At 58.4% G+C, this 26,521-nt stretch overlaps 1 protein-coding gene across 1 annotated transcript in view; it reads left to right on the top strand.

Annotated features, from left to right (window-relative positions):
- Positions 1 to 23,784, top strand: part of Ptprn2 (protein tyrosine phosphatase, receptor type, N polypeptide 2) — a 496,397-nt gene extending 472,613 nt beyond the window's left edge. Inside the window, exons 21-24 of the mRNA XM_005414104.1 lie at positions 2,344 to 2,397; positions 4,556 to 4,620; positions 15,927 to 16,000; positions 22,350 to 23,784. Of these exons, the coding sequence (XP_005414161.1) occupies positions 2,344 to 2,397; positions 4,556 to 4,620; positions 15,927 to 16,000; positions 22,350 to 22,421 (265 nt within the window). The 3' untranslated portion in view covers positions 22,422 to 23,784. The remainder of the gene's footprint in view (positions 1 to 2,343; positions 2,398 to 4,555; positions 4,621 to 15,926; positions 16,001 to 22,349) is intronic.
- Positions 23,785 to 26,521: the final 2,737 nt, after the last annotated feature.

Raw genomic sequence — 26,521 nt, 5'->3', positions numbered from 1 at the left:
TAATATGAGCCCAGTTGCATAGTCACAAAAGTGATCATTGGAAACTGTGACTGCTGCGGGGACATGTGGGGGACCCCGAACCGCTAACGACCTCACCTTTGCTTGCTGTGGTGCATGGCGGGTCCTCCTCACTCGGGGACCGAGGGCTGGTTCTTCCGGCGACTCCTCCTGTGCCACCTGCTCTCGGTGCTGGAGCCCTCTGGCTCGCTGGCAAGCGTCTGAGAGTCCTGGGACGCTTCGAGCCACTCGCCGCCATGAATAACCTGCAGCCTGGATGGGCAGCTTGGCTCCCTGTGCGATTGTTTCGCTTTTCTCTCTGCGGCGTCTCTCGGTGTGATGATCGAAGTGCATGACTCTGTGTAAATAAAGTTCTCAAACACCCCGCGCCCATTCCCCGGTGCCCTTGACTGCTCGTTGGTTCTTTGTAAGTAGGGCTGGCGCGGGCTGGGGACTGGCGTGTCAAGATGGCAGCGTAGCCTTGCAGGGCCGCTGGAGAAGGTGGTATCCTAAACGCTCCCCAGGCGGAGATGGGGCCACAGCAGTGAGGCAGGGGTGCAGCCACCGCAGCCAGCACGCTGGTTGCTTTTACCAGCTTCTCCCACCCAGGGTGACGCTGAGCGCGCTTTTCCGAAGGGGATGCTAAGCGACGCAAACGGCCAGCGCCGTGCCGTCTCAGACGCCGTCCTCCTAAACCAGCGCAGTTCACAGGCCGTCTGATGTGGGGCCGATGGGTTTTTGTGTGCATTCCTTTATGCTTGGTTCCACGAGGAGAAAGTGAGCACAGGCCAGTGCTGGGCAGGCGGGAACACGCAGGTTGCCCGCAGTCTTTCAGACATGAGGACTGGGTGCGAAATGCCCAAGGGCATCCACATTGGCGCAGCCCAGGAGTGAGGGTTTTCTGTTTGCAGGAGGATGGGTCTGTGAGTCCCTGGTTCTACACACACACTCAGTCCCTTTCTTTTTTTTTTTTTTTCTTTTTTGTGGGCTGGAGCCTGGGCCTTGCGTACCCCGTGTAGGCACTCACCAGCGAGCAGCGCCCCCACCCTGCACGGTCTTTCTCCAGCGCGGGGCTCTGCCCTTCCCGCTCCAGGTCCATCCTGGGGTCCAGATCTGTGTGGCTCCACTGAGTCAGGAGTGGGCACGTTTGAGAGCACAGCAGTGGACCCGTTTTCCCATCTGTTTCTCACGCCAGGAATGGCTCTGGTGGAGCGGGCAGTGCAACCGAGAAGACCCGGCTTGTCTCACCTGTGTCCCCTCTTTAAAGTGTCGCCGGCGGCCCCAAAGCTCTGAAGGTGCCGCCTGCTCCACACAGCAAGCGCGGCCGAGCGGGCTCTGAACACAGCCTGTCTGCAGGTGGCGTGTCTCATCCTGCCCTGCGGCCGCCCCTCCCTCCTCGTGCCCCTGCACCTGCCGGCTGCAGTGACTGTCACCTGACAGTCACAGTGCTCAGCAGCAAACCCTTGCAGAGAAGCATGAGGGCTCCTGTTTGTAGTTCAAGGGGAAAAGTTTTTTCTGTACCACCTTTTTAATTCGAGTCTCTGGTTGTAGGACTCCTGCAGCACTTCCAGAACAGTGCTTGTCACCCATTCTCCCTGCCAATAAACTGAGGTCCTGCCTTCAGCGTTATTGAGAAACATTTTACTGAGAACTTTGATGTGCTTTGTAAATGTGTCGTTCTCTCACTAAATTTTTTTAGAAAAACCACTTGAAGCTTGTACAGTGAGCCCACTTATTTGGATGGGGCTGGTTAGTGAAGTCATAAGTATATTTTTATTGTTAATTTTCACAACCTCTGCTGCATGAGGGGGCTGTTGTGAAAGATACAGATTCATGAGGATGGAAGAAACTGTCTTGGACTTTGTGGATTTTCTCTGTAATTTAGATCTCCTTACGCAAGACTGACAGGTGGAACAAGGTTCCAGAATGCTGTTTTTAGACAATGTAGTAATTCCTCTCCCAACGTGATGCACAGGGTGTACAAAATCCTTTGCATAAGCTGCCAACCCACAAGTTCAGTGACGCATCAGACAGCCACGTCAGACCCGCAAAGCCGAGGGAAGGGCAGGCGTGAGTGCTGGGGCGCCCCCAGGGTCAAGGCCAGAGCCCCAGAGCTCATACTTGCAAAGGGGGAAACAGTCCTGTGCAAGTGTAAGAGCTGTTTTCAAAGCTCTATTGAATAATACTGAAAAGAAAAATCTTCGGATTTGTATGTGCAAGTTTTATTCCCTGTGCAAACAAGTGGTGGCAAAGTGATTTCGGGGCGTGTAACTGCTGCCTTGGCTTAGGAGTTTGGAGAACACAGTCTTAGTGCATCTCTGTAATTTTTATCTCTTTTTATTTCAGAAAAGTAAACAAGTGCTACAGGGGCCGTTCTTGTCCAATAATCGTTCACTGCAGGCAAGTACAACTTTTAATGTGGGTTAAGAAGTTTCCACGATGTCTGAAGTGATCAGAACAGTTAGCATAGGAGTTGGACTTCCTTACTGCTTAGTGAGTAGTCTCCTTGGTAGCCCACGGGGAACCAAAGGTATAAATGCCATCAGCTCTGCCGCCTGGCTAAACAGAGCTGCTCACCTCCCTCACCGTACCTGGAGTGGTGTTTTATTCCTACCAGCGCCACATCCTGTCCCATCATCTATTTCTAAAGATTTCTATCCCACTACCTTATTTTTCGCTAAACCCTCTTGGTACCACACAACTGAGAGATGTGTCTGATCAGCCCCAGGGGGGCCCCGGCAGAGGTGTGGGGCTGTGCAAACGCTGCAGGTGGCCAGCCCGGCTTCAAAGAGGGAGGGGGTCTGTCGTCGCAGGAGGTGTGGCCACCTGCAGGTCTTGGTGCGGGGTCTGGGCCCTTGGGAAGAACTCCAGAGACCCAGGCCATACACACGCTGGGAAGAAAGGGTCCTCACAGCAGAGGCAAGGCAGAGGGCCCCTCCACCACACTCAGCGCTCAGCTGTTTGTGGTGTGAGACTCATAGTCCACTTCCCAGAACTGCCTCACAGAATGAACCTTTCTGCCTGGAATAAAAGACCCAAAGGTCAAGCCCCAGATCTCTGCAGATGTGTACAGGTGTGCACCCACAGCTGTCTGTGAGGGGAGACGACCCTGTCCCCTGCGCTCCTGAGTAGACAGCGCCTCCTCCACCCATAGGCACCAAGCTGGCGCCTTCTCCGGAAGCTTGTGAAGTGTGGCTCTCTGCTGTACACGGCACTAGCACACGCATCCGCTGTGACCGCCCAGGACAAGCCTTTGGGTCACACAGCGAAGGAGGGCGTGTGCATCTCCCACAACCACACAGTGAGGTTGGGTGTGGACAGAAGCACAAGGTGTGAAGTATTTCTCTTTCCAGCCACAGCTTCTCAAGGTGAAAACCAAACCCAGGGGCTTGTCACTAGGAAAGACCAGCTGGCGGGCTCACTCGGGACTTCTAGGGCATCACAGTCAGCACGCTCGCCAGGAGCCGAGAGCAAAGCACTTTGTCAGTCACGTGCTTTTTTTTTTTTTTTAAGCACTGGGGATGGAATGCAGGGACTGTGTGCTGAGCTGCATCCCCAGCCTTTTTTAAATTTTTATTTTAAGGCAGGATCTTGCTAAGTCATAAGTTGCCCTGGCTGGGCTCCAGTTTGCAACCCTCCTCAGCCTCAGATGCCAGACCTCCCCCACCACACCTGGCTCCAATTATGTACTTCTGGTTTGGTTTGGTGTTTTCTTGAAACAAGGTCTTGCTATGTAGCTCAGACTGGCTTTGAACTCACTATGTAGCCTAAAATGGCCTTGAACTCGACATGGTCCTCCTGCCTCAGCCTCCCAAGTGCTAGGATTGCAGGCATGTGCCACCGGGCCCGGCCAACTTCCTAGTCTCGAAATGGAAACATTCGCTCTCTCCTCAGTCTCCTTGGTTCTGGCAGGAACAACAGCGCGAGTGTGCGCCGTGTGCCAGCCGACGTCACCATGAGCACAGAGGAGACCCCGTTTGGGCCCAGAGCCCGCCTCAGTCCCGCACGCTGCATCCCGTGGGAAAGGAGTGGCCCACACGCTTCTCACGGAAAGGGCGACACAGAGGCTGTCAGCTCCCAGAAAAGGACCTTTCGTTCTCTTCAGTTAGCTGTTGAGACAGAATTAAAACCATTTCTGCAACTCCAGTCAAAATACCCCTGTTCCGGCTGGTGGGACGAGGAGGAGACAGAATGAGACTGCGGCTCAGGGACAAACGCTGCACGCGTTTCCGCTGCTGAGAGGAAGGACAGGCCTCCGAGGGGCGGGCACGCGCCCAGGACGGCGCCCCCTTCAGGCGCGGGGACGGTGCGCCGTGGGCACTTCTAATCTGAGGCCATCACCCCGACTCAGCCACACAGTTCTTTATTTCCTTTGTTTCCTGACAAGATTTAGCCCATCTTTGGCCAGAGGCTGGAGGAAAAGGAGACAAATGCACCACACACAATGGCTGGTTCCTGCGCACGTGCCCGCCCCTCCCCCTCGCCCCCAGCAGAAAGGCTTCTCGGTGCCGGCCCACGGGACAGGCGGCGTTCTCACTCTCTCCCCTTCTGTTGACAGTGATGGCGCCGGCAGGAGCGGAACCTACATCCTGATCGACATGGTTCTCAATAAGATGGCCAAAGGTGAGAGCGCGCATCAGGCTGCTTTGTTGTGGCTCAGAGATGGGAGGTGTTGCCATGGCAACGTGGGGCGTAATACTCACTGGAGTCCTTGGAGAAAATCAGGGGATTGTTGTCCCTTTCCTGAATCATTTGAAGGCTGTTTACAGCAAGCACATTTATGTTTGCAGTTGGGCCTTCGTGGTCAGCCTGCGTGTGCTAGGCACATAGTAGGGCTTTGATAAGAACCCCCCACATTCACTCTGAGATTCCATCAGAGCCCGGGCGAGCATAGCTCGAATCTTGAAAGACCGCAGCAGGCGCAGGCACCCTTACTGTGTGAGCAGCTTCTCGCTGTGGTTAGCGCTGTGTTTGCGGAGTGAACCTGGTCTCCTAGAAGTCTCTGTGCTCATGTCATCCAGCGTAAATTCCCCTGTCTCTAAGGAATGTTCTTAACTGCAGTGCTTGGTGGAACCCAGGCCTTGTGCCCGCTAGTCAAGCCCTCTGCCACTGAGCTGCGCCCTCAGACACTAACTCCCCCCTCTCAGGAAGGGCACAGCGTCCAGGCAGCAGAGCAGAGCCCATCAGGAGCCATCCGAGAGTACAGGGCCGTGGCAGTGGCTCAGCACCCACTGTAGCCATCTCTGCCGTCTGGAAGGTGTCCAGCCCAGGGCCCAGAGCCCTGCGAGGAGGCGAGGGGAAGAAACGTCCTGGTATCTCCAGGGAGGTGGGATGGGAGCCAGAGGTAGCCGCAGGTAGCCCCTGGGGCAGAGCTTCCTGGGGACCGACCCTCAGGTCCCGGGCCCTGAGTTGCAGTGAGTGCACCCTGGCTTTCCCCCACCCGGGCCTTTCGAGAACACTGCTTTGCCTGCAGCACCTGTTGGAATCCTGGGGCCTGGGAAGCACAGAGCTATGTGTGCTTTGCTGTCGCCCCAGCTCTGACACACACAGGCCGTGGAGTGGTACCCCTCGGCGTGGGGCCGCCCTCTGCAGGCCGGGCGTGTGCACGTGGGTTCCACACATGGTGCGTAGATGCGCAGTAAGCATCCTTCTTGCTCTGCTTTCTCCTGGCAGCAGCAACAACAAAGCCAGTGCCCTTCTTTAGCTGAGGGTGCGGGTGGGTGTGTGAAGTGGGACAGAGGTCCGTGACTCACACAGTCCGGCGGCTGGGCTGTCACCTGAAGCTCCTGGTGGCGGGGGCCAGGGTACACCGGCCTCCTGTGCAACTGCCGGGATGTGGGAGGCTGGGTTCGGTGCCGCCTGAAGCAGCTGAGTGGCGGAGATGTGCGCAGGCCGAGCCCAGACAGAGCACAAGCGCTCCGTGATTGCTGTTCACAGCACAATCCCAACTTTAGATCCGAGTCATTTTGTCTTTGTTACTGCCGCTGTCTCCTCCTTAAACGCCCTTTCTTTTGCAAATTGGAGCTCAGAGCGATGGACAGCAGCGTTTACAGCTCTTCCTTTATCACCCACCCTCTGTCTCTCAAATGAATTTTCCTTCTGTGGCTCAAAATACCTGCAGAACAATGTGGACCCTTTCACCTATGCCTTGCCTGTCGCGGTGGTGAGGTAAAAAACACGCGCAGCCTACTGGGAAGGGACGCCTGCCGCTCCACAGGGGTGGGCATTGAGTCGGTGCCGCCGACGATGCGCCCCTCGTGGAGCCCCTCTGGGATGCCAGGTGGAGCTCCGGGACACGGGTTCCCTCCACGGGAGCGAGCACGGGAAGACACTTTCCGGCCGGCGTGGCGGGCGGGCCGTTGTCCGGCGTGCTGGCTCACCGTGCAGTGCAGCCGTGCAGGGTCGGATTCCATTCAAAGTGTGGGCCCGGCGTCCCATGGTGCAAGCCCAGCCGTGTGGAACAGGCCGAGCGCCGGCTGCGGCTTTCTCTAAGACTGCTCACCCTCTCTCTGCTCCTGACCTGCTCCCCTTCCCGGTGTGAAATCCCCTGACCCGGCCCCGTGGTCTCAGGAGAGATCAAAGGGCGAGCGGCCTTTCCCAGGCCGCCCCCCCCAGAGGCTGCCGAGGTTTTGTCCTGTGCTGCCCGGCCGTCTTTGTCTGGCCTGAGAAGCTGGAGGCCCACGTTGCAGCCTGGCGTTCATCAAATGATCAAAGGCCCAAAGCCTTTCTTCCTGTTTCCCTTTCTTGAAAGGAATGAATTGTGCGAGCCCCCAAAGAATGCTTTGCAAAGCTCTCCTGTGCGGCCCCACCAGCATCGCAGCTCTGCTTGGCCGGCACGTCCAGGGCCCAGCTGTGCGGCATCGGGCAGGGCTCACTCAGCCTTTCAGGGATTAAGGCCAGGGCCGAGCGTGAGGCCCACAGAACAACCACAGACTCATTTCAGCACTCTCCCCACTGGTGAGTTTATTAGCAAGCAGACAAAGACGCACTTGGAAACCAAGGCAGGCAGCTAGCACTCCGCAGAGCACACGGTGGCGGGGAGTGGAGCCCGCCTGAGCCGCTGCTGTCGGGACAAACAGGGTCCGGGCAGCTCGTCCCCTCCTGCCGGGGGCTCAGCTCACACTCCAGAAGCTGACTCCAACCGAGCTGCCCTCGCTGTGTGCGTTTCCATTTCCAGCCATCCTCATCCCTTCAAGCACAGAGCTTTCCCGTCCCCTCAGTCACCAGCCAGGGGCCGGGAGGGCCTGGCAGAGGGGCGAGTGGCGGCAGCACAGCTGGGGTGGTGCGGGATCCAGTGCCGCCTGGCTGCCTGGCTACACCCTCCTGCCCAAGTAGTCAGGGAGCCCCGCTGGGGGTGGGCGTGGCCCGGCCTCCCCACACTGCTGCCTGTGCTGAGCGCCCCGAAGGAGAGTGCGGGCAGCCCTGCCCAGCCACAGGGTTTATGTCTGGTGCCCATCCAGCCAGGCCTGCCGCGCCAGGAGCGCCAAAGCCCTGTGAACGCCAGTGTGCCGGAGGCGCTGTCCAGGCCCTCTGAGCGCGTGTGTGTGAGCCGACAGTGGGGCTGTGACCCCCGTCTCGTCCTGCACAGTGCGTCCATCTGGCTACTTCCCTCTGCACGCCATGCACTCGGGTGAGGGGCCGGGGCCTCCCTGCTGTTCCACTTCTTCTGTTCAGGGACGTGAAGTCAGCCTCCCACGAGTCAAACTAGGCAGAATTTGTCCTTCAGTGACTGGCCGGTGAGCCTGAGCACAGGTCCCCAGGGCTCACCACAGGGGTCAGGATTCTTCCTTTTCATGACTGAATAGTACCCCCCACCTAATAGAGCCGGTGTTGGGGGAGGTCGGTGGTGTTTCCGCCCCGTGGCTCTTGTGAGTACTGCAGATGTGGGTGTCCCAGCACCTGCCTGAGCCCCGGCCTTGAGCTATGGGGTGTATCTGGGAGTGGAGCTGCTGGACAAAGGAGCTGTCTGCTTTGCTTGTCCTCTCCGTGGGGCACAGGTGTCCTGGCATCTCCCCACAGTGGCCGCCCTGGTCTTCTCAACGCTGCTGTCCTGAGGGTCTGAGGTGGCATCCTGTGTGGCTTTGGTCTGCATCTCCCTGTGACGCTGAGCATCTTCCCATGGCTTGTGGCCATTTGCCCAGCTGCCATGGACCACTGCGGGCTCAGCCGTGCCCTCCGGATGGGCAGTAGTCTTGCTGCAGGGCTCCCCGGGCCCTGCGTGTGGACCCTTGGCAGGCGCGGTCTCCAGTGTGGCCTCTGCAGCATGAAAGCGCCGGGCAGTGCTCAGCTGTCATACACAGACTTTCCTAGAAATGCCCCTTCACTGCCATGCCATCGGTGCTGCCTCTGAGGTCTCAGACCCCGCACCTCACGGGAGGGGCACTGCGTGGGAGGTGGCCAGCAAGGCTGGCTGCCCTCGTGACAAGCATGCCCGGGTGCCCAGCTCGGGGCACCACTGCACGGGGAGTTGGAGGGTCTTTCTCAATAACGTTTAGGGCTCCTTGAACTCTTCAGCCCAGTGCCCCAGATCAACACGTGGAAACAAGCACCTGCAGCTGCTCTAATGAAGACTGAATAAAATCCAAAAAGACCCATCTTCAGGGACACTGGGAACGCTCACCACGGGGGGCAGAGCAGCAAGAAGCCACCTGTGGGGACAGAGGTCCTCTGCAGTCTTCAGGACCCCATCTCCTCTGTGGGACGACCGCCTCTGACCTGTGTCAAGCCTCACGTCCAGGCCTCACATGGCATCTCCAGGGCCCTGGGCTGGTGGCCACTGTCACCACCTTGCTGTCAGCCACACTCCTCCAGCAGGGCCTCGAGCACAGGACCTTTGCACCTGTCACCCGTGGCCTGGGCAGTGCACCCCAGGCCTCTCTCCTCGTTCACCCATGAGGTCTGCTGCTCCTCACGGCCACTGTCATGGTCACTATTCTTTCAGAAACACGAGCTCAAACCATGAAAGTGTCACTTGGGGCCTCACACAGGCTGGCCCCATGGTTCAGCAGCTACTACTCACCAGCATAGCTCTGGGACACAGGTAAGAGGCAGAGAGGGCCCACCTGCTGGAGTCTGCCCTGTGGATGACTTGTAAGGTGAGGAAGGGCACTGGCAGGAGTGCCCAGCCACCAGCCGTTACAGGCTCTGCACGGCCCACTTCATACCCAGCTGAGGAAGCAAGCAAGCTTGGGTCCCCCCTGGAGGAGGTGACCTTGGCAGTGCACAGACACAGACGTCGGAGCTCGCCGCATACTTCCTGCCCCGAGTGTCTGGTGCCCAGTAGTGGTGATGGGCACAAGGGTATGCGGAGCTGGGCATGTCCCCAGGCCGATGGCAGTGGGCACTGTGTAAGGGGCAGATGTGGCTCTCACTGAGTTAGAGAGACGTGGCTCTGGAGCAGGTGCACTGCAGGGCGTGCCAGGTGGTGGACACACAGACACAGATGGGACCCAGGACCCAGTGATGCCTCAGTCCTCAGAAACCACAGTGAGCACGAGCCCACTGGGCCGCTGTGGCCTCCACGCCACCCACGGCCGCCACCGCGTGGGCAACCCCAAACCCCAAACCCCAAGCAGCAGAAGCAGCGGCCTCTGCCAGCAGAACCTCACTGCCCTGGCTCCCCACCCCCACCGTCCCCACCAGTTTTGGCACCCAGAGACTGAGCCACGGAGAGCAGAGCCCCCGGGGTTCACCCGGCCGGACCTGGAGACATCACGGGAGGAGCAGAGCATGGCCCTGGCAACAGACGTTGCCGTGCGGAGCTCTGAGCACCGTTCTTGAATCCGCAGATCTCACTTCCAAGCCACGCTGGGACTCAGCGTCAGACGGGCCCTGCACGCACAGGAGGAGCAGGCTGGGATGGGCAGGGACTGTCCCGAGGCGCCTTCCCCGCCTCCCTGTGCTGTGGCCTTCCGCCTGTGTCTGTACCTGCTCTCTCCTGTGCCTTGCAGGCAGGGAGCTGCTTATTTGGTCTCCTGCCGCTTCTGTCCTCTCCTGCTCTCCGGCCATAGCCAGCATGGACTCTCTGGCCCCACACCGTCCCCCATGACTCCAGGGCCCCTGTGCCGAGCCCGGGGTTTCTCCATCTGCTGAGTGCCTGCACCTGGGCAGCTGCCACAGCCTTGCCACCCTCCTGCCCACCATCTTCTCCCCAGCCCGAGGTGGGTGTCCCCGGGGAGCCACTCCTGGCCACACATCCCTTGTGCCAGGAGATCCCCCTGCAAAGGAGATCCCCCCGGGTCACAGGGCTGCGGCAGGCAGCACGCTGTTCGGTAGGATGCTGAGGCCACGGTAGGGGACACCTGTGTCAATCTAAAATCCCGCCATGTTCCCATGAAGCCAGGCAGACAGATCACCTGTGAGGGGGACGCAGCCCCCACCTGTGCAGTGTTAGGTGCCGTTCAGAAGCTGACAGGAGCTGGCAGGTGCTCTGCACAATTCCCTGGTTTCCAGGAGCCGTGGAGGAAGAGACTTTGAGACAGCAGGATTACTCAGCTATCCTACGTTTTGTTCAGCTTTCTTCTTTTCTAAAGATTTGAAGACACCTCGGTTTCTTCACACAAATCATTTCAAATCTGTTCAAAGGAAGAAACAACGCCCAGATTGTCTTGATGTACTTGATTTCCAAATGAATATGATGCACATTCCTCTCCTTTGATCCTACCAAAATGTTGAAAAAGGAGCTTACAGTTTATCTAGGTCAGCAAACATCTTTCTGCTTCTAATTTTTCTGTCTTTTGGGGGTTGAGGTGAAACAGACTCTCACTATATAATTCAGGCTGGCCCTAACCTCACTGCGTAGTCCAGGTTGGCCTCGAACTCACAGCAGTCCCCCAGCCTCAGCCTCCCAAGTGCTGGGATTATAGGCACGTGCCACCACTCCTGGTTCAATTTGTCTAAGTCTTTAGTTATGTTCACACCTAAGAGTGTGAAGTAGGGGCTGGGGATTTAGCTCAGCGGCACAGCACGTGCCTGGCAAGCATGAGGTTATGAGTTTGGTTCCTGGTACCGGGAAAAAAAAAAGAATGTGAAGTAAAAATTCAGTACAAAAGGCCCACAAAGTGGGGGGCGGGGGGCGGGCTGTGGTGTGTGTATGATGTCACACTTGTGAAGTGGACTGTTGTGCAAGTATAATATCTTTTTTTTTTCTTTTCTTTTTGAGACAGGGTCTCGATATGAAGCTCAGGCTGGCCTTGAGCTCACTTTGTAGTCCAGGCTGGTCTCGAACTTGCAACAATCCTCCTGCCTCAGCCTCCCAAGTGCTGGGATTACAGGCGTGCGCCACCACGCCCGGCTATAATATCTTGTGGATTGTGTGATGGGCTATTATGCGTGTATATTTCATTTGTGTGTGTGGTGAATTGTTTTGTACGATTCTCGCATGTGTGTGCGGTAATGTGTCGGTGGTGTGTGTATGTGTAAGGTGTGTGGGTGGGCACGTACATGTGTGAGCCTGTATGCACGCAGTACATGGGCAGTGCCAACAGGCAGCAAGTGCTCAGCTGTGCTGCAGGTAAATGCACTCGACTCCAGCACCCACGCAGCCCTGTGCCCTTGAGCCAGGTCCCATCTTACTGGGTGTACGGGGTTCAGGCTGTGCCCTCAGCTGCCCAGCTCTGTGCCCATGCAGGTCTAGGGAATGGGGCGACCTTGGCCTTCATGTCCAGCGCTTCCTAACCGAAGGCTCAAACCAAAGCACCCCCAAGCTGGGTGCAAACGGCTGCTCCCGCCCTGGAGGAGGCGGACCTTCCAGAGGGTAGAATTAGAAGGAGACTGTGCTCTCAGACCTGCTAGAGGGTAGAATTAGAAAATTCCCTGTGTCTCCTGGACATTTGATGCAGCTGTCTTTAGCATCAATAAAGAACCCCTTGTGTTCCTGCGGTCTGATACTCTCCTGAGTGAGAAGGCTGCAAGGAGGCCCTCGTGCTTATTAAACCAGCACTCCTGAGCACCGTGGGAAGCCGGGCAGCCACAACCAGAGTCCCCAAGACGAGCCACCCAGGCCCTGTCCACCTGAAGGAGAGAGGTAATGACATTAGCTGCCCCCCCGCAAGTAGCCAGGCACCAACTCCCAGAGAAATCAAAGCAAACATTGTAAAGAGACGCCAGGGGCGCGATTGCTTGGTTTTCTTCAGCTTCAAATTGATTCTTTCATTGTAAAAAATAGTTTTAATACTTTAATACCCATGTTCTTTTAATGTTTATTGGGTAATACTTTTTATCTAAAGCTTCCAAAAAGCCTCCACTGTCTTGAAAATGTATTTTGCAATATGCAGGCTCCTCAGCCACCGAGAGTGGAGGTAGAATGACGCAGTCAGTGCCACCGAGCCACACTGGATGGCTCTGGATGGTCTTGTGGGCAAGACACCCACGAGGGGCTGGCGCTGTGGCCCTCAGGAGGACACGCACAGCCAGGGGACGCACCTTCCTGGGGGCCAGCTGAGCTCTGCCCAGCCCCAAATCCCCAGTGAGCAGGGCAGAGCACCAGGCTCCGCTGTGGCTCTGCGTCCCACCTCTCCTCCACCTGGATTCCTACGTGTGATCAAATCCCCCGGCTGTCCACAGCTTTCTGACCTGAGTATCCCTGGGCCCTGGAAGGTGACATCTGTCAGCTGTGGCTTCACATTCTTGGGGAGAACCCTACCACAGATGCCAGGGGAGCTTCCAGGCTGGGGCTCAGACCAACCCCACAGCTCAGCGACCGATCCACTCTGCCTGCAAAGAGTCACGCCAGGGCCGGCTGGCCCGAGAGAGTGCAGGCTCCACTGGACTGCTCGCCTGTGCCTTCCTGCCCCTCGCAGGGGATTATGCCGTGAGCTCCATTAAAGCTGTCTCCACACACACTTTAAATAACTAATTATGCGTAATTCCAGCATGCAAGAAGATATTAGCCACCCACCTTAGACAGTTGATTTTACTTAACAAATCCATTGCTTGCCTAACTTTCGTGCTCTCCGTTCTTTTCAGCATTAATTTAGTTTCCGCTACTGTTCAGGCTTGGTGTCAGCCAGGCAAAATCTGAGCCTCCCCCCGTATTTCTCACAACGTGCACCCCTCACTGGGCACCCTTGGGCACTCTGCTTCCTTTTCCCACTCTTTGTTTGTTTGTTTGTTTGTTTGGGATGTTTTTGTCTTTTTGAGACAGGGTCTCGCTATGCAGTTCAGGCTGGTATTGAGCTCACTGTATAGCCCAGGCTGGTCTCGAACTCGCAATGATCCTCCTGCCTCAGCCTCCCAAGTGCTAGGTACAGGTGTGCACCTTCATGTCCGGCTTCCCACTTTCTTTTGAGAACAGTCGTGTGAAAGGGCGTCACAAAGCCATGAAGCAGGAGGTTTTAGTTGTGAAGTTTCACCAGGGGCCCTGCCTGGGCCTGGAGTCTGTCCTCAGCAACAACTGTGTCACTGCCCACATGGGGCCTGGCCTTCTGGCCGCCCTGGCCCAGCCCTTGGGTCCCCACCAAGTTCTAGGACACGGTGTACAGCCAGCGGCTCTCGGTGCTGACAGGACACCCAGGCTCAGGACACAGACGGCCCTCAGGATTAAATCACAGCTGGAAGCTTTGAGTCTGTATCCCAGAGGCACCCGCCACAAGACAACCTCGGAGGACTGAAATTGTCCTCTGTCGAGTCAGAGGAGGCCCAGGGTCAGAGGGCTAAGCAGCCCCTGCGGAGCCATGCTCTGCCCCAAGTGTCACGGGGGTGAGCCTCGCTGTACCCTGAAGGTCACAGCATCGTCGACCTCATCTCCCAGGGCCCTGGCACGACCCCTGCTGCAGAACAGGGTGATGGTCCCCCCACAACCACAGCAGGGCCTGGAGCCCAACACAGCCCGTTCCGCAGAACCAGGAACCCACGTCTGATTCCAGCTCGGCTTTCTACTCGGCACTGCTCTTTTCCTGTTTCAGAAAAGTTTCCTAAAAACCAGTGGGCATCTGTTTAACACCCAGCCCTGTCCTGATGAACCTCTTCAGACCAGCTTCCAGCCCAGACACTACCCCAGGCGCCCGAGCGAATGCGCTGCACGGTGACCACAAAGCGTGGCCAGAACAGCTTAGTTCTGCATCCAATTACACACCTGCCACAGGACACGGCCCCCACAGCTTCGGCCTCGGTCCTAGCCGGGTTGTTCATGAGAAGCCCTGAGGCCACACACGTGTGCCCAGGTGGAGGGTGTCGCTGGTGCTGCAGAAGCCGCCCCTCCCAGGCGGGCACCGTGCTCTCCTGGGACCTAGAAATATTCTCGTGGGGCGTTAGGGTATTTGTGGGAAGTACTGGGTTTCAGCATGAAGATGCTTTTCAACCACTGTCATTAAGCACTGCAAGGCTGGGCATTCTCTGGATGAACTCAGGCCGACAGGGCGTCGGACCTGACCGGGGCGAGCTGCAGGGAGAGGCAGTGTAATGTGCCGCTCGGGCCCGTGTGGTCGGAGGGTGACATTCTTCCCACCTGAAATTCACCACACCAGAGTGTGCTGCATGGCCAGCACCTGCAGCCCGCCCAGAGAGCCGGCCACAGCCACTGTGAGGGCTGGTGTCCCGCAGCCACCTCTCTCTCCAGCCTGTTCCAGGGGAAGCTGGGCTCCCTGATGGCTGTCACTGTTGCTCAGCTATGTGGGCTCCACTGCCAGGGGATGGTGGTTCCCAAGAGGGGCCTGGCTGGCTGCCCTTCCCTTCCTCCTGACTCTCCCCCAAGACTCACCCTTCTGCTCCACACTGCTTTAAATCCATGGTTCCCTTTAAAACGAGACAGTGTATTCTGAGGTGCCCTCAGCATCTGCAGCCTTTGAAGCCTGAAGAGTAGCACTAAGCAAAGCAGGACCTGGCCCTCGTCCTCAGCGTGGGCGCGCCTCTTGTCCAGCTCTTGGAGTGGGGCCCCAGGGCAGAGGCAGTGGGCACTGGTGTCCTAGACCAATAGAGGGGGTGTTGCCCCTGGACAGAAGCTGGGGAGACTGAGGGTCAGCTCCGAAGTCAACACAGGCACTTCACCTGTCTTCAGGGGGGCCAGAGGTCCCAGTGGTGTGGTCAGCGATGAGCTCCAGGCTGTCTTGCTGCAGGTTTCCGGGGCTTCTTGCTATTTTCCTTTACACAGGAATGTGTGATGCTCGGTTCCAACATGTCCTCTCGGGGGCCACCCACCCCACCGCCACTCGCAGCTCCCTGGTCCAGATCTGGGTCTTTTCCCTCACTGCTCCGCCGCCTCTGGTTCTGCAGACTGCAGCACCTGGGCCCCCGGGGCACTGCTGGGCATGGCTGCTCAGCCACTCACGTGCCACGGCAGTGCAGGGCTGGGACGTCACAACCACCGAGGACATGTCAAGGCCCCTGCAACATGGTGAGGAGGGCATGGCCTGGCGCCACTGACCCGGCAGCTGCTCTTTGCACAGCGCCGGCCCTGCTGTGCTTGGTGGCATCTGGCCTGATCTGCCATGTGTGGCCTTGAACGAGTCTCGTTGCCACATCTGCCATGCTCATCTTTAGAAACCAGGGAACTCTCCATTCAAAAGCAGTATTAGACGCAAAAGATCTCTCTAACCTCCGCTTCATAAAATAAGAAATAATTCTATGCAATCAAAATTAAAACATACACGGCTTCCCCTGACCCAAGCCAGTCAAGATGCCACCAAAAACAACCCAACAAGCTTCAGTTTCCAACGGCAGCAGCTGCTGGTGGTGAGTACGGCGTGTACAGAGGCGTCTCAGGACCATTTCTCAGCCCGGGCTTTCTCGAATTAATGCTAATGGAAGCTGCCCTCGCCTTACTTTCTATATGAACACTGAGATTGCAGCTGCCTGCCAAGCCTGCTGAGGGTCGAGTGTAATAATTTTCAATTGGCCTCTTTGCCCAGAGGGAGCCCGACAGCAGGAGATTGACAGATGCGGCATGGATTATCTTGTGCGCTGGACTCAGCCCAATTTGTGGTTTGTTGCAGGTGCTAAAGAGATTGATATCGCAGCGACCCTGGAGCACTTGAGGGACCAGAGACCAGGCATGGTCCAGACAAAGGTACTGTCAATCAGTCCTGTGGGGCTTCCTGTGTATTAGAGGTGTACCTCTGCAGCTGTTTCCTGAGAGCAGAGAGGGGATCAGGCTGATCAGATGCAGGCCGGCTACTGCTTTCCCCCCATCCTCTGCGGGCAGGGGCACCCAGGCCTTCCCGAGAGGGTCACAGGGGCTGCCACAGCCCTGTGAACTGCCAGTGTCTGCAGATGCAGCCGAGCTCAAGTGGGTAACTCAGTTAACAGGAAGTTTCCCTTTGGAGCTGGGGCAAGAAAGCTGAATTTTCAAAGAAAGAAGGAAAAGGAAAACCCGAGTCCCAGGGGGTCCCCAGGTCACCAAGCCCATGCCTGGCGCCCTCCCTCGCCTGCCTCCCTGACCACACCTGTGCCAGGTACGGGCCCTTTAGGTGAAGGCATCGGCTTGTCCCTGGGATGTTGGGGTCCCGGTGCCCCAGTTGGCTCAGACTCACTGAAAGCCAGATTGTGACAACGGGTAAACAAAAGGCCTTCTGCTTAACCAGACCTGGACGGTGGTTGCTCCAGCTTCCTCTTCCCGGAGCATTGCAGAAACGTCTGTCTCCGGCCAGAGCTCTCTCGGGGCCACCCTCTTAGGTACCCAGTGACGGCCCTGTAAAGAACACAGCAGCCTGAACTTGGGGTGTCCGGGCAGGGCCTCCTGAGGAACTCCACAGGAAGTCCAAGTCTAGTTTACTGCGCTGGGTCTTTCCTGGGTAGGGCAGGGGTGGGGCCTGGACTTGGGTGGGTAACATGGAGGGGAGGCTGAGAGTGCAGGAGCTGTGAGCTGGGAGGGGTGGCTGGTGAGCACCGGAGGGGCAAATCGAGACATCTGCGTTTGGACAGAACTGGTCGGGGCTGAGCGAGACGGCAAGTGTGAGCGGTGGGAGCACTGAGAGCACTGAGCAAGGTGAGGAGAAGGCGCCGAGAAGGGCGCGAGCCGGGAGCTCCAGGGAGTGGTCCAGAGCCAGGACAAGGCCCGACTTTGCAGGGCGGCGGCCTGGCGCTCAGCCCTTGATGCCCTCTTGTATGTGAGTCTGCACCTTGGGAAGAGACCGCAGGTCTCCCGGGCAAGGGCACAGAGCCCCTCCCCGGGCGCGGTGAGGCCTTGATGGTTTTGGAGCGCAGCAGCGGCCAGCGAGTCTCGGCTCTCGCAGGTCGGTGAGTTCTTAGAGACGCGTCAGGCCTGCGTGGGAGAGGCTGGAGGGACGGTGAAGAGCAGGGCAGTCCCGTCAGGGTTTGTCCGTGGGGAGTCCTATCAGGAGGGAAGGAGCTGAGCAGACCACGTGGGGGCCGGAGTAGCAAGAAGGGGAGGCCGCGCTGAAGAAGCTGGCGGGCGCTGGAGTGAGCTCGAGGATGGCTCTGTGGGGCCCGAGGTCAGCGATTATTTGGGGAGCAAAGCTGGGGTTGAGGGAAAGAAGGTGCGAGGGAGCGGCCAAGGGAACGGCTCAGGGAGGCGTCCTGAGGTGACAGGTGGCTTTTGGGAGAAACTGCAGGAAAGAGGAGGCCAAGGCGGTGGAGCAGCCTGGCAGTCTTGGGTGTTAAGGTGGTGCGAAGGGTACGGTGGCAAGAAATGAGGCGTGAGAGGATCGCGCGGGGTCCCCATCCTCTGCGGGCAGGGGCGCCAGGCTTCCCGAGGAGAGGGGGTGAAGTGTTGGTAGAAGGCATGGAGCAGGGCCTGCAGGCTGGGGTGGGGGAAGGGAACAGGGTGTGTGGAGCTGGGACAGGCCGTGGGGAGCTTAGCAGGCTGGAAGGGACTGGGGGTGGGGCTTGCGGCCCAGAGGAAAGGGGCGGCTGTGAGCTGCAAAGGCTTCGGGGCTGGGGTTGTTTTGGCGGGGCTGTGGAGGGGCCCAGGGGTAAGCATTCCGGCCAGGGACAGTGGGGTTCAGTAGCTGAGATGTGAGAACGAGCAAAGCAGCAGATCAAGTTCTTTTGGAGGCTCATGAGGACAGAGCGGCAGGATCCCCGGTATGTGCCGGGTTGGGGCTGTGCTCAGTTTGTTGTGACGTGGTTTGCGGGGAGTAGGGGCCTCCCGGTTACCTGTCAGAGTCGGGAGGATAGCGTCTGCTGTCCATGTCCACTGGGGGTCTGGAGGGAGCTTTTATCTATGAACCGGGTCCTGCTGCCCGTGGCTGGGGATTCTGTGCCCTGTGCATTGCACAGGGGCTGAGATCACGGGAGGTGGTTTGAAAGCAGCTGTGGACCATGTCCTGGGGGGCGGTGTTGGGGAGACGCGGTCTCTGCGGGAGGAGCGCAGGAGCAAGGCGTCTGAGGGGCCATCCTGGGGAGAGGGGCTGCAGGTCGAGCTCTGCTGTTGAGAAGTGGAGTCAGCTCTGGCTGAGAGCCTGACGGTGCAGTGGGACGTCGCAAAGCCTTGAGGGTGGACTGCCCAGTTAGCCGAGGGGCACAGCCCGAGGTGAGGCCAGCCACGCAGGTGAGAGAGTCTGGGAATCGGGAGAGGAAGGAGCGAGGAGAAGTGGAGAAGGCCGGAGAGTGGAGCGGGGTTTGGGAGGACGACCGTCCTCGGAAGCTGCAGAAGGACCTGGGGAGTCAGGAGACGGCAATTTAAGGGTGCTGTCATGTAGGAGTGAGAAGACTGGCCGTCAGCTCCCACTGCAGGTCCTGGAGACGTAACTGCAGGTTCCAGGTTGATGAAGATCGGGAAGTGGTCCCCACGTGAGGAGCAGGGAGACAGACGCCCCTCGACCAGAAGGCTCCCCCTGGGCCCTTGTGTGTCCTGGCTCGGGTGCAAGGGCTGCAGGCCCCACCGGCCATCAGCGGGAAGACAGGTCCCGTCAGGTCAGGCTGAGGGAGTGGACGGCCCCATGCCATGGTGGGGCAGGAACGGGCCGGCTTCTGGGGGCCCTCTAAGCCGCATAGGGGACAGGATTTACTCGGGGCCGTAAACTTGGGCATTGCTTTGCCCAGTGCCCTGTTTTGTCCCACTAAAGCAAGGCCCCGGGGTTCAGGTTCTGCTTGGGCAGTTGTCCTGGCTGGAGTGTTGACGTGAGAAGCGGAGGCAGGTTTGTGGGGGTCTTTTCTGGAGCCCTCTCTCAGGTTCTCAGTTTCAGTAGACCAGAAAGCAGTGGGCATGAGATTGGCCGCAGGGTTTGAGGACCATCCTTGAACCTTCTGAGCTCTGTCCTGATGTCAGGGACTGCCCGGGAAATGAAATCATCTTGAGAAAAAGTGGGCTTGGCTTTTAGCGTCTCTGTGAGTCGGGCCATAAACTGAGCTGGCTTTCGGGGAGTAGGACAGATTTTTTTCTGGATTTTGTCAAAAGTCGATGGACCTCATGGGGGTCCTGCTTAGACTGGTGAGACTGTACCGGAAAAAGTCTTGGCCTTTTCTTCAGTCTCTGTGGAGCAGCCTATGGCTCTGTCTAGGGTCCTGTCTAGGAGGAGCCATTGCCCAGGGTCTTTGTGGTTGTTTTGGGTCTGTGCCTCATCAGCTGCATGGCTGACCGTCGTCCAAACGTGTTGCCCCCCATCGGGGGAGAGCGGTGGTGAGGAAGACGTGAAGATAGTGAGGGAGAGAAGTGGACCCCACAGTGTAACGGGAGGGGTTTGATGAGAAGAACTGGGGTGCAAAGGGTGGAGGGGCACGGAGGCTCCTCAGGCTCCTCAGGGTGGGAGGAAGTCCGGGTCCGGGGCAGCGAGGAAGGGATGAGGGCTGAAGAGGAAGAGGTTTGTGGGGTGGGAGTTTTTTTGTGAGGCGGTCTGGGGTTGAAGGCTGGCCTTGGGGAGGGGGAGTTATCATCTGGTGAGAGGGGAGCAGAATGCATTGAGGGAAGGTGGAAAGGCCTGATCGCAGGACCCCGCCCCACTTGTCTGGACTCTGGAGAAAGCAGTCAAGGTCAGAGAGGGTCTGGAAATTGACCAACCACGTTTGGGCCAAAGAGAGCCTTGTAACCTGGCCCAGCCATACTGCAGAGAGAGATGGGCCATCTTGGCTTGAGATAAACCTGGAGACAGAGTTGAGACAGGCTATGGAGGAGGCACCCGAAGGTGGTGTCTTTAGGAGGGACAGAGGCAGTTCCTCCCAGGGTCAAGGCTGAGCATGTCCAACTGGCAAAGGGCAACTGGGATCAAAAGGAGCATCCTCCAGACAAAGACCAAAAGCCAGAGCGAAGGACGGACGGAGGAACCCACATCCAAGTAGGTCTGCTGTGTCCAGGCTGCAGCCAAAGGCAGGGCCTCGGTCAGACTTGAACGGCTGACTGGAGGGACACGGCAAGGGCAGAGGAGCCTTGTCCACCATCTCCTAGGCGTGGACCCTCGACCAGCATCGGGCGGGGCAAGACGAGCCTGCTCAGCCTGGCACTGCGGCAGACCAGACACCAGCGCCTCGCGCAGGGCCTGCTCTCTGAGGGGTCCGCAGGGCCCCCACTGCCCCCCATCGGGAGCAGAGCACGCCGAGGTGTGTGCATCGGTCTAGCTCCTGGGACCTGAACTACACAGACGTCACCACCACCCCTCACTGGTGACCACCGTGCCAGCACCACCCATGAGGCTGCAGAACCTCAGGTCAGCTCTTCCCAGAGAGAGAGACAGTGGAGGAAACTGTGGCTGAGCACGCTCTCACAGGCCGGAGGCTTCGTCCGCCCAGGAGTCGATGCCTCTCGATGTGGGGAGCATGTGACCACGGACCTGGGCCGTGTCACCTCCTGGTGACACACTGCATTAGCAGGATAGGCTCAGGAACCACAGACATCTAACAAACATCCCCCGACAGTACAAGCCCCAGTCACCTCCAAGGATGAACAGGACATCTGGGAGATCGAGGGCAGTGCCAGGGCCGGAGACCAGGTGCCCCAGGAGCTGTCACCACGGGCCCTGCGGTGAGGGTGGGGGCACACTCGCTGCAGGGAGGGAGCAGCTCCACGGGGCATCACCGTGGCACCTCAGTGGCGGGGTGCCCTCAGTGGGGGGCTTCCTTCCTGCACCAGCATTCCTCCATGACCCTTGTCATTCTGGAGGTAAAGCCAAGAACTAGCTCACCCCCCACCCCCCGGGCAGGGAGGAAGGCTGCCACGCCTGCCAGGATGGAACTTGGGTGTAAGAGTGCATCTATGAGTGTGCGTGTGGGTGAGTGTGAGAGCCACGGCCTGGTGGCTGGGCCCACATGCGTGTCCACAGTCATGACCTGCTCCCTGCCCAGCGAGGACACAGGTGGCAGCTGGACACCCACCCACTGGGCTCAGGCCCCTGACCCAGCACATCTCTGCTCTGCTTCTAACCCCTCTCCACCAAGAGAGTGGAGTCCCCCAGTCGTGGTACCGGAGAGCACAGGTGCTAAGGTCCGGCTCCCATGCAAACCAGTGTCTGTCACCCACCACGACCAGGGCCTAGTCCTCAAGTGCAGCTTCTGCCATCATTTTCGGGTTTCCCTTGGCATGAGTTCCTCTCACAAGCACACTTCACACTCAAACGCTGGTCCTCTCCCCAGTTCCTGGGGGCCCATCCAGGTAACCAGCTCAGATAACACCACTCCAGACGTGGCCCTAGATCACTGAGGGTCACCACCATGACCGTGGCAGGACAGAGGCTGGCCCCAGACCACATCAGCGCTCCCACAGGGATTACAGAGGAACAGCTCTGTCCACTGCTGGGGCAGCACTTCATCACGCCAGCTGGCCAGGCAACGCATGCGAGGTCCATGGTACCTGTGACTCCTCTGCCTGACCAGCAAGTGCCCGGTGTCTCCCTGGAGCTCTGTGCTGCAAGCCCAGAGGTGGCCAGGGGAGACTGTGGAGCCGGGAATGGTGGTGTCCACCTCAACTTTGTGTGGAGACCGAGTACACTTGGTTCTCATCCCTTTAAGAAGCCTGCAGTCCTGGCGCCAGGGTGACCAGGGCTGGCCCTGTGCTAGACAGGTCACGTGTGCGTGTTCATGCCCTGCCCCAGGCAGGTGTGCTGCCTCACGTCCTCAGTTAGGAAGGCTGCAGGGGCAGGTGGCTTCCCAAACTATGACGACACCACGCCTCTGCACACCTGTGGACAGGACAAGCCCAGCGTGGCTAGGACTGCGACAGTCCTGGCGCTGTGTGCCCCACCTCGCCTTCCATCCCAGGAAGGAGGGTCTGGGGTGAGGAGTCCTAAGCTCAGCCTTCTGACCCTAGGACTTCATGCCCCAGCGGGGCATGGGAGCCCCTGGTAGGCCTGGACACACTGCTCCCTGCCCAGCTCTGGAGACAACGTGTCCCACCCAGAAGCCCGTGCCCTCCACGCCCAGCCGGTCTGTCACCAGAGAGCCCTGGTTCCTCTCCTGCCCGGCTTCTCTGCAGAGCAGCTCACCAGCCAAAGCCTCACTCACGTCTCCTGTCTTTGTGTCCCCGGCAGGAGCAGTTTGAGTTTGCGCTGACAGCTGTGGCCGAGGAGGTCAACGCCATCCTGAGGGCCCTGCCTCAGTAGGCACCACCACAGCTTCCGGGACCACGCCACGAGTCCGCCCGTGTCTCCCATCGTGACCACTAGCGATAGGGTCCTTAGGCTGCCGTAGTTGGTACCGTTCACCCCTGAAAATGTGCACTTTTGTTTCACTGAGGGGGGCTTGCAGCAACATCCAACTGGAGGGAGGGGGAGAATCAGTTCATTCATTTTCACATTTTTGAGGCGATTATTTTTCCTAACGCACACGTTGACTTTCTTAACGCAAATCCTGCCCTGCCGGCAACATGGTAGTTAGCACCTTCAGCACGGACTCGGAGGAGCGGGCTATGGGCGCAGCTTGCCAAAGGGGAGGAGGAGGGCAGGAAGACACCTGGGAAGCCAGAGGGCCCTAAATGAAGACCACCAGGTGTGGAAATGACTGTGGCATCGGCCTTGAGGCTGGCTCATCACGGGGAAGTCCCAGGCAGGGTTGTTAGCATCCTCAGCTTGCACCAGGTAAGAAAGAACCTCCCCGGGTGTCGCTGCCAGCACCTCCTGACCCACTCACCCGAGCACTGTGCGGGGCCAGGTCAGCCACACGGGTTCCCCAGGACAGAAAGCGGGGCTTGCTGGGGTGAGGACCTCCCCACTGCCGTTTCCAAGGCCAGGACCTCACATGAGGTTATCGGTGAGACCCACTGTTAATGAGAGAACACCGATGTCTGCGTGGCAGAACCAGACGCCCTAACACGCTTTCCTGTGAGGTGGCCACATCAGAACAGGCGTAGGTGGTCATCGAGCTGCAAGGGTCCCGAGGCACAGTGGGCCTAGGAGACACTTGGAGGTCCAGTCCCAGGAAGGGAGGGCATAGACGCCCTAGCTCCGCGGGCTAGACTCAGGCCCTCCTGCTCCCAGGACAGTCAGTGAAACACTGGGTTCCGCATGACGCAGAGTTGTCAAGATCACGTCTGAGCATTGGGTTTATTTCCGCACTCCTTCTGTGGACGCAGGGACGACATCCGGGGTGGCACACTGGGGTCGCCGAAGCCAGAGACACCTCTGTAGGGCTGAGTGTGGAGAAAACCCGTCCCGCCCCCGGCCGCCTGTCCCTTCCACCTCGGTGGGACACCTGCGGCCAGGCGTGACAGGGAGGGACGGAGCGGGGCAAGGGGTGCAGATGCACTGTCTGAAATGGTGTGGTGTACCTGCTTTGATATCTGTCCTCCCCACAAATCATTTCTCCCTACCTGGAATTCAAATAATAATTAATAGAAATGAATTTATCTGAATATAGGAAGCATATACCTACTTGTAATTTCTAACTTCTTATGTTTTAAAAAGAAATCCTGCCGTGTGAGATACATAAATCTATCTAATGGTGTCATATTAAACTTCTGATTTCACATCTGATGGTCTTTATTTGGGGAGGAGAGAGCAATTATTCTCACGTCCATCTATCTGTGTCCTGAAGATCCTGCGTGTCAGCGGCTCAATCAGGCCGTGGCTGGACCCGGGAGGGCAGGGCCTGCAGGCGGCTCTGCGGTGGCCCCGGGGGCCCCAGGAAGGTGGCGAGGCAAGGCAACAGGCAGTGTCCGGGCTCTGCTGCGCCTGCTGCCGAGCCGCAGTGTGGGGCACCCGAGATCTGACCCGGGGAACGGGTTCCTCCATCCCCAGCGCACAGAGCCCGTGGCACACCGGCCCTGCAGCCCCTCTCACCTCCCAGGAAACACACCCTGGCGGTCTCAGGCCACCGGTGCAGGGCAGCGCCCCTGCCGTGTCCCTCTCCGCCTTCCGCTCCTCTGTTTGGCTCTTTCGCCCAGGGATGGTGAGAACGACGCCCAGGGAGTCAGGCTGGCACACACCAGGTCCCTGAACAGCACCCGCCCATGTGTGTGTGTCCCGGAGCCAGGTGCAGGGGCTTCCAGCTGCCCCATCACCAGGACCCACTGGGAACTTCCTCTCTAAGCGCCTCCTGCCAGTGTCCCTGAGCCCCTGCTGCTGTGGCTCACCCATGTCACTGGTTCACTGTCACCAGGCGTCCGCAGGCACACAGCACAGTCACTGTGTCAGAGTCTGGCCGTGCCAGCGTCTAGCCAGGCTGAAGAGGGCGCGGTCAGCTCACTGCGGCACTGAGCCAGCACAGAGGGCAAAGCTCGGCCTGAACACCAGGCCGGGCACACCGGAATGCTGCTCCCCAGCCCTACAAACATCCGCGCCAAAATGCTGCCCTTGAGGGCCAGAAAAACAGTGATACAGGCCCCCTGCCCCGCACCTGGCAGTCCCAAATGTGCCCACAGGACACGCACCCCCGTTGTCCAGGGCTCTGTGTCCTGGGCCAGGGCCAGCCTGCAGTGCTGACTGGGGAACGGTGTCCCACGTGAACGCACTTGACACAGGCCACAGGACGTAGGCCAGAACGTCATCCGCTCCACAGCGGCGCGATGAGGGGCGCCTTCCATCCTGGAGCACCGCGTCCTGAACTTCCTTGTGCTGTGCTGGAGGCACACTTGAGGGCTCGGGCACCATCCTGTCTTCTCCGTACGTGTGGCGTCTACACCATCAGCCACTCCAAAGAGCAGGTGGCCTGTGTGCGGACACGTGTGTGGCGAACAGTGCCAGCAGGACGGCACCAGGGCAGAATTCGGAGGGAAAGCCGTGGGCACAGTGAGTGCCAGGCTGCCAGAGGAGACAGAAACAGTCGGGACGCTTTGGAAACAACCACGCTGTAAAATCAGCCAAGGCCAGGACTCACACAAGTGCCCGCAGTAACCAAGAGCTGAAGTTGTCACCCAGAGGCCCCGGCCTTTCGCCAACCCCGTCATGGATCCAAAGTGGCTTTCCAAAAATGCCGGAGCAGAGGGACCAAGAACCATGCCACAAGCTCAGAACACACACACGCACACGCACACACACACAAGTGCACACATGCACGCACACAAGTGCACTGACCGCCAGGGCCCCTCTCCCTCCGGTAAAGCCCCTAGCTGAGCTCAGCCCGGACCCTGGCTGGTGGTGCTGCCCACACAATAAAGCTTTTTATCTTGCAAAAACCTGTTGCTGTTGGTTTCCCTGGGGAGACGGGGACAGCAAGCTCTTGCTCCATAATATTTGAGTATTTACTATCTGTGCCCTGATAGAATCTGTCAGTTAGTATCATTTAATTTTTCTTTGTCTTTTTGAGACAGGGTCTCACTATGCAGTTCAGGCTGGCCCTGAGCTCACTTTGTAGCCCAGGCTGGTCTCAAACTTGCAATAATCCTCCTGCCTCAGCCTCCTGAGTGCTGGGATTACAGGTGTGCGCCACTACACCTGGCTAATATCATTTAGTTTTAATGGCTATATCAAACAACCACCTATGCAATTCCTCCATCTGAAGAGGACAGTGGGGGACATGATCGGGACCTCAAAGAGAGGAGTTTGCTTGAGCAGGAGCCCCAGCCGTGGATGGTGGTACATGCCTGTGATTCCAGCAGTCTGGGAGGCTGAGGCAGGAGGATCAGGGTTGCAAATTCTAGACCAGGCTGGGCAACTTAGCAAGACCCTGTCTCAAAATGAAAAACAAAAAAGAGCTGAGAGTGTAGCTCAGTGCAAAGGCCCTGGGTTCAATCCTCAGTACCTAAAAGAAAGAAAAGAAGAGTATCCCCATCCTACAGGAGAATGTGGTGTGGAGTTGGTCCCGCTGCAGGACCCAGACCCAGAGAGCCCCATGGGTTCCCAAGGTCAGAGGTGAGACTCGTGGTGGACTTGGGGACCCTGTGAAAGCTGCTCCTAAGAGCCAGCACAGTACAAACCAGGATGCAGGAAGGCGGTGACGTCTGCTCTACACCCACAGATGCCAGAGCACAGCACGGAGCACAGCCGGACATGGAGAGGAGCTGGGCGGGTCCTCTGGACTCGAACCCCAGCAGGAGCAAAACTCTAAAACCCAGGGGACACAGGTCCAGGCGACACAGCAGGAGCTGAAACTCAGTGTCAGACTGAACAGAAGGTGGGTGCAGCTGAGACCCCAGGAGGAGATGTCCAGGCAGCGCTGAGAAAGCCCCTCGGGGAGGAAACTGCCAGGGGAGTCACAGGAGGGAGAGTGGGGCTCTGACGGGAAGGGGTCGCAGCGCAGGAAGCCAGGGACAACGGCTCCTGCCTGT

The sequence above is a fragment of the Chinchilla lanigera genome, unplaced genomic scaffold, assembly GCF_000276665.1.
Source record: "Chinchilla lanigera isolate Chin_1 unplaced genomic scaffold, ChiLan1.0 scaffold00178, whole genome shotgun sequence".
In the NCBI taxonomy this organism is placed as follows: Eukaryota; Metazoa; Chordata; class Mammalia; order Rodentia; family Chinchillidae; genus Chinchilla; species Chinchilla lanigera.
This window is presented reverse-complemented; position numbering and strand designations above follow the sequence as displayed.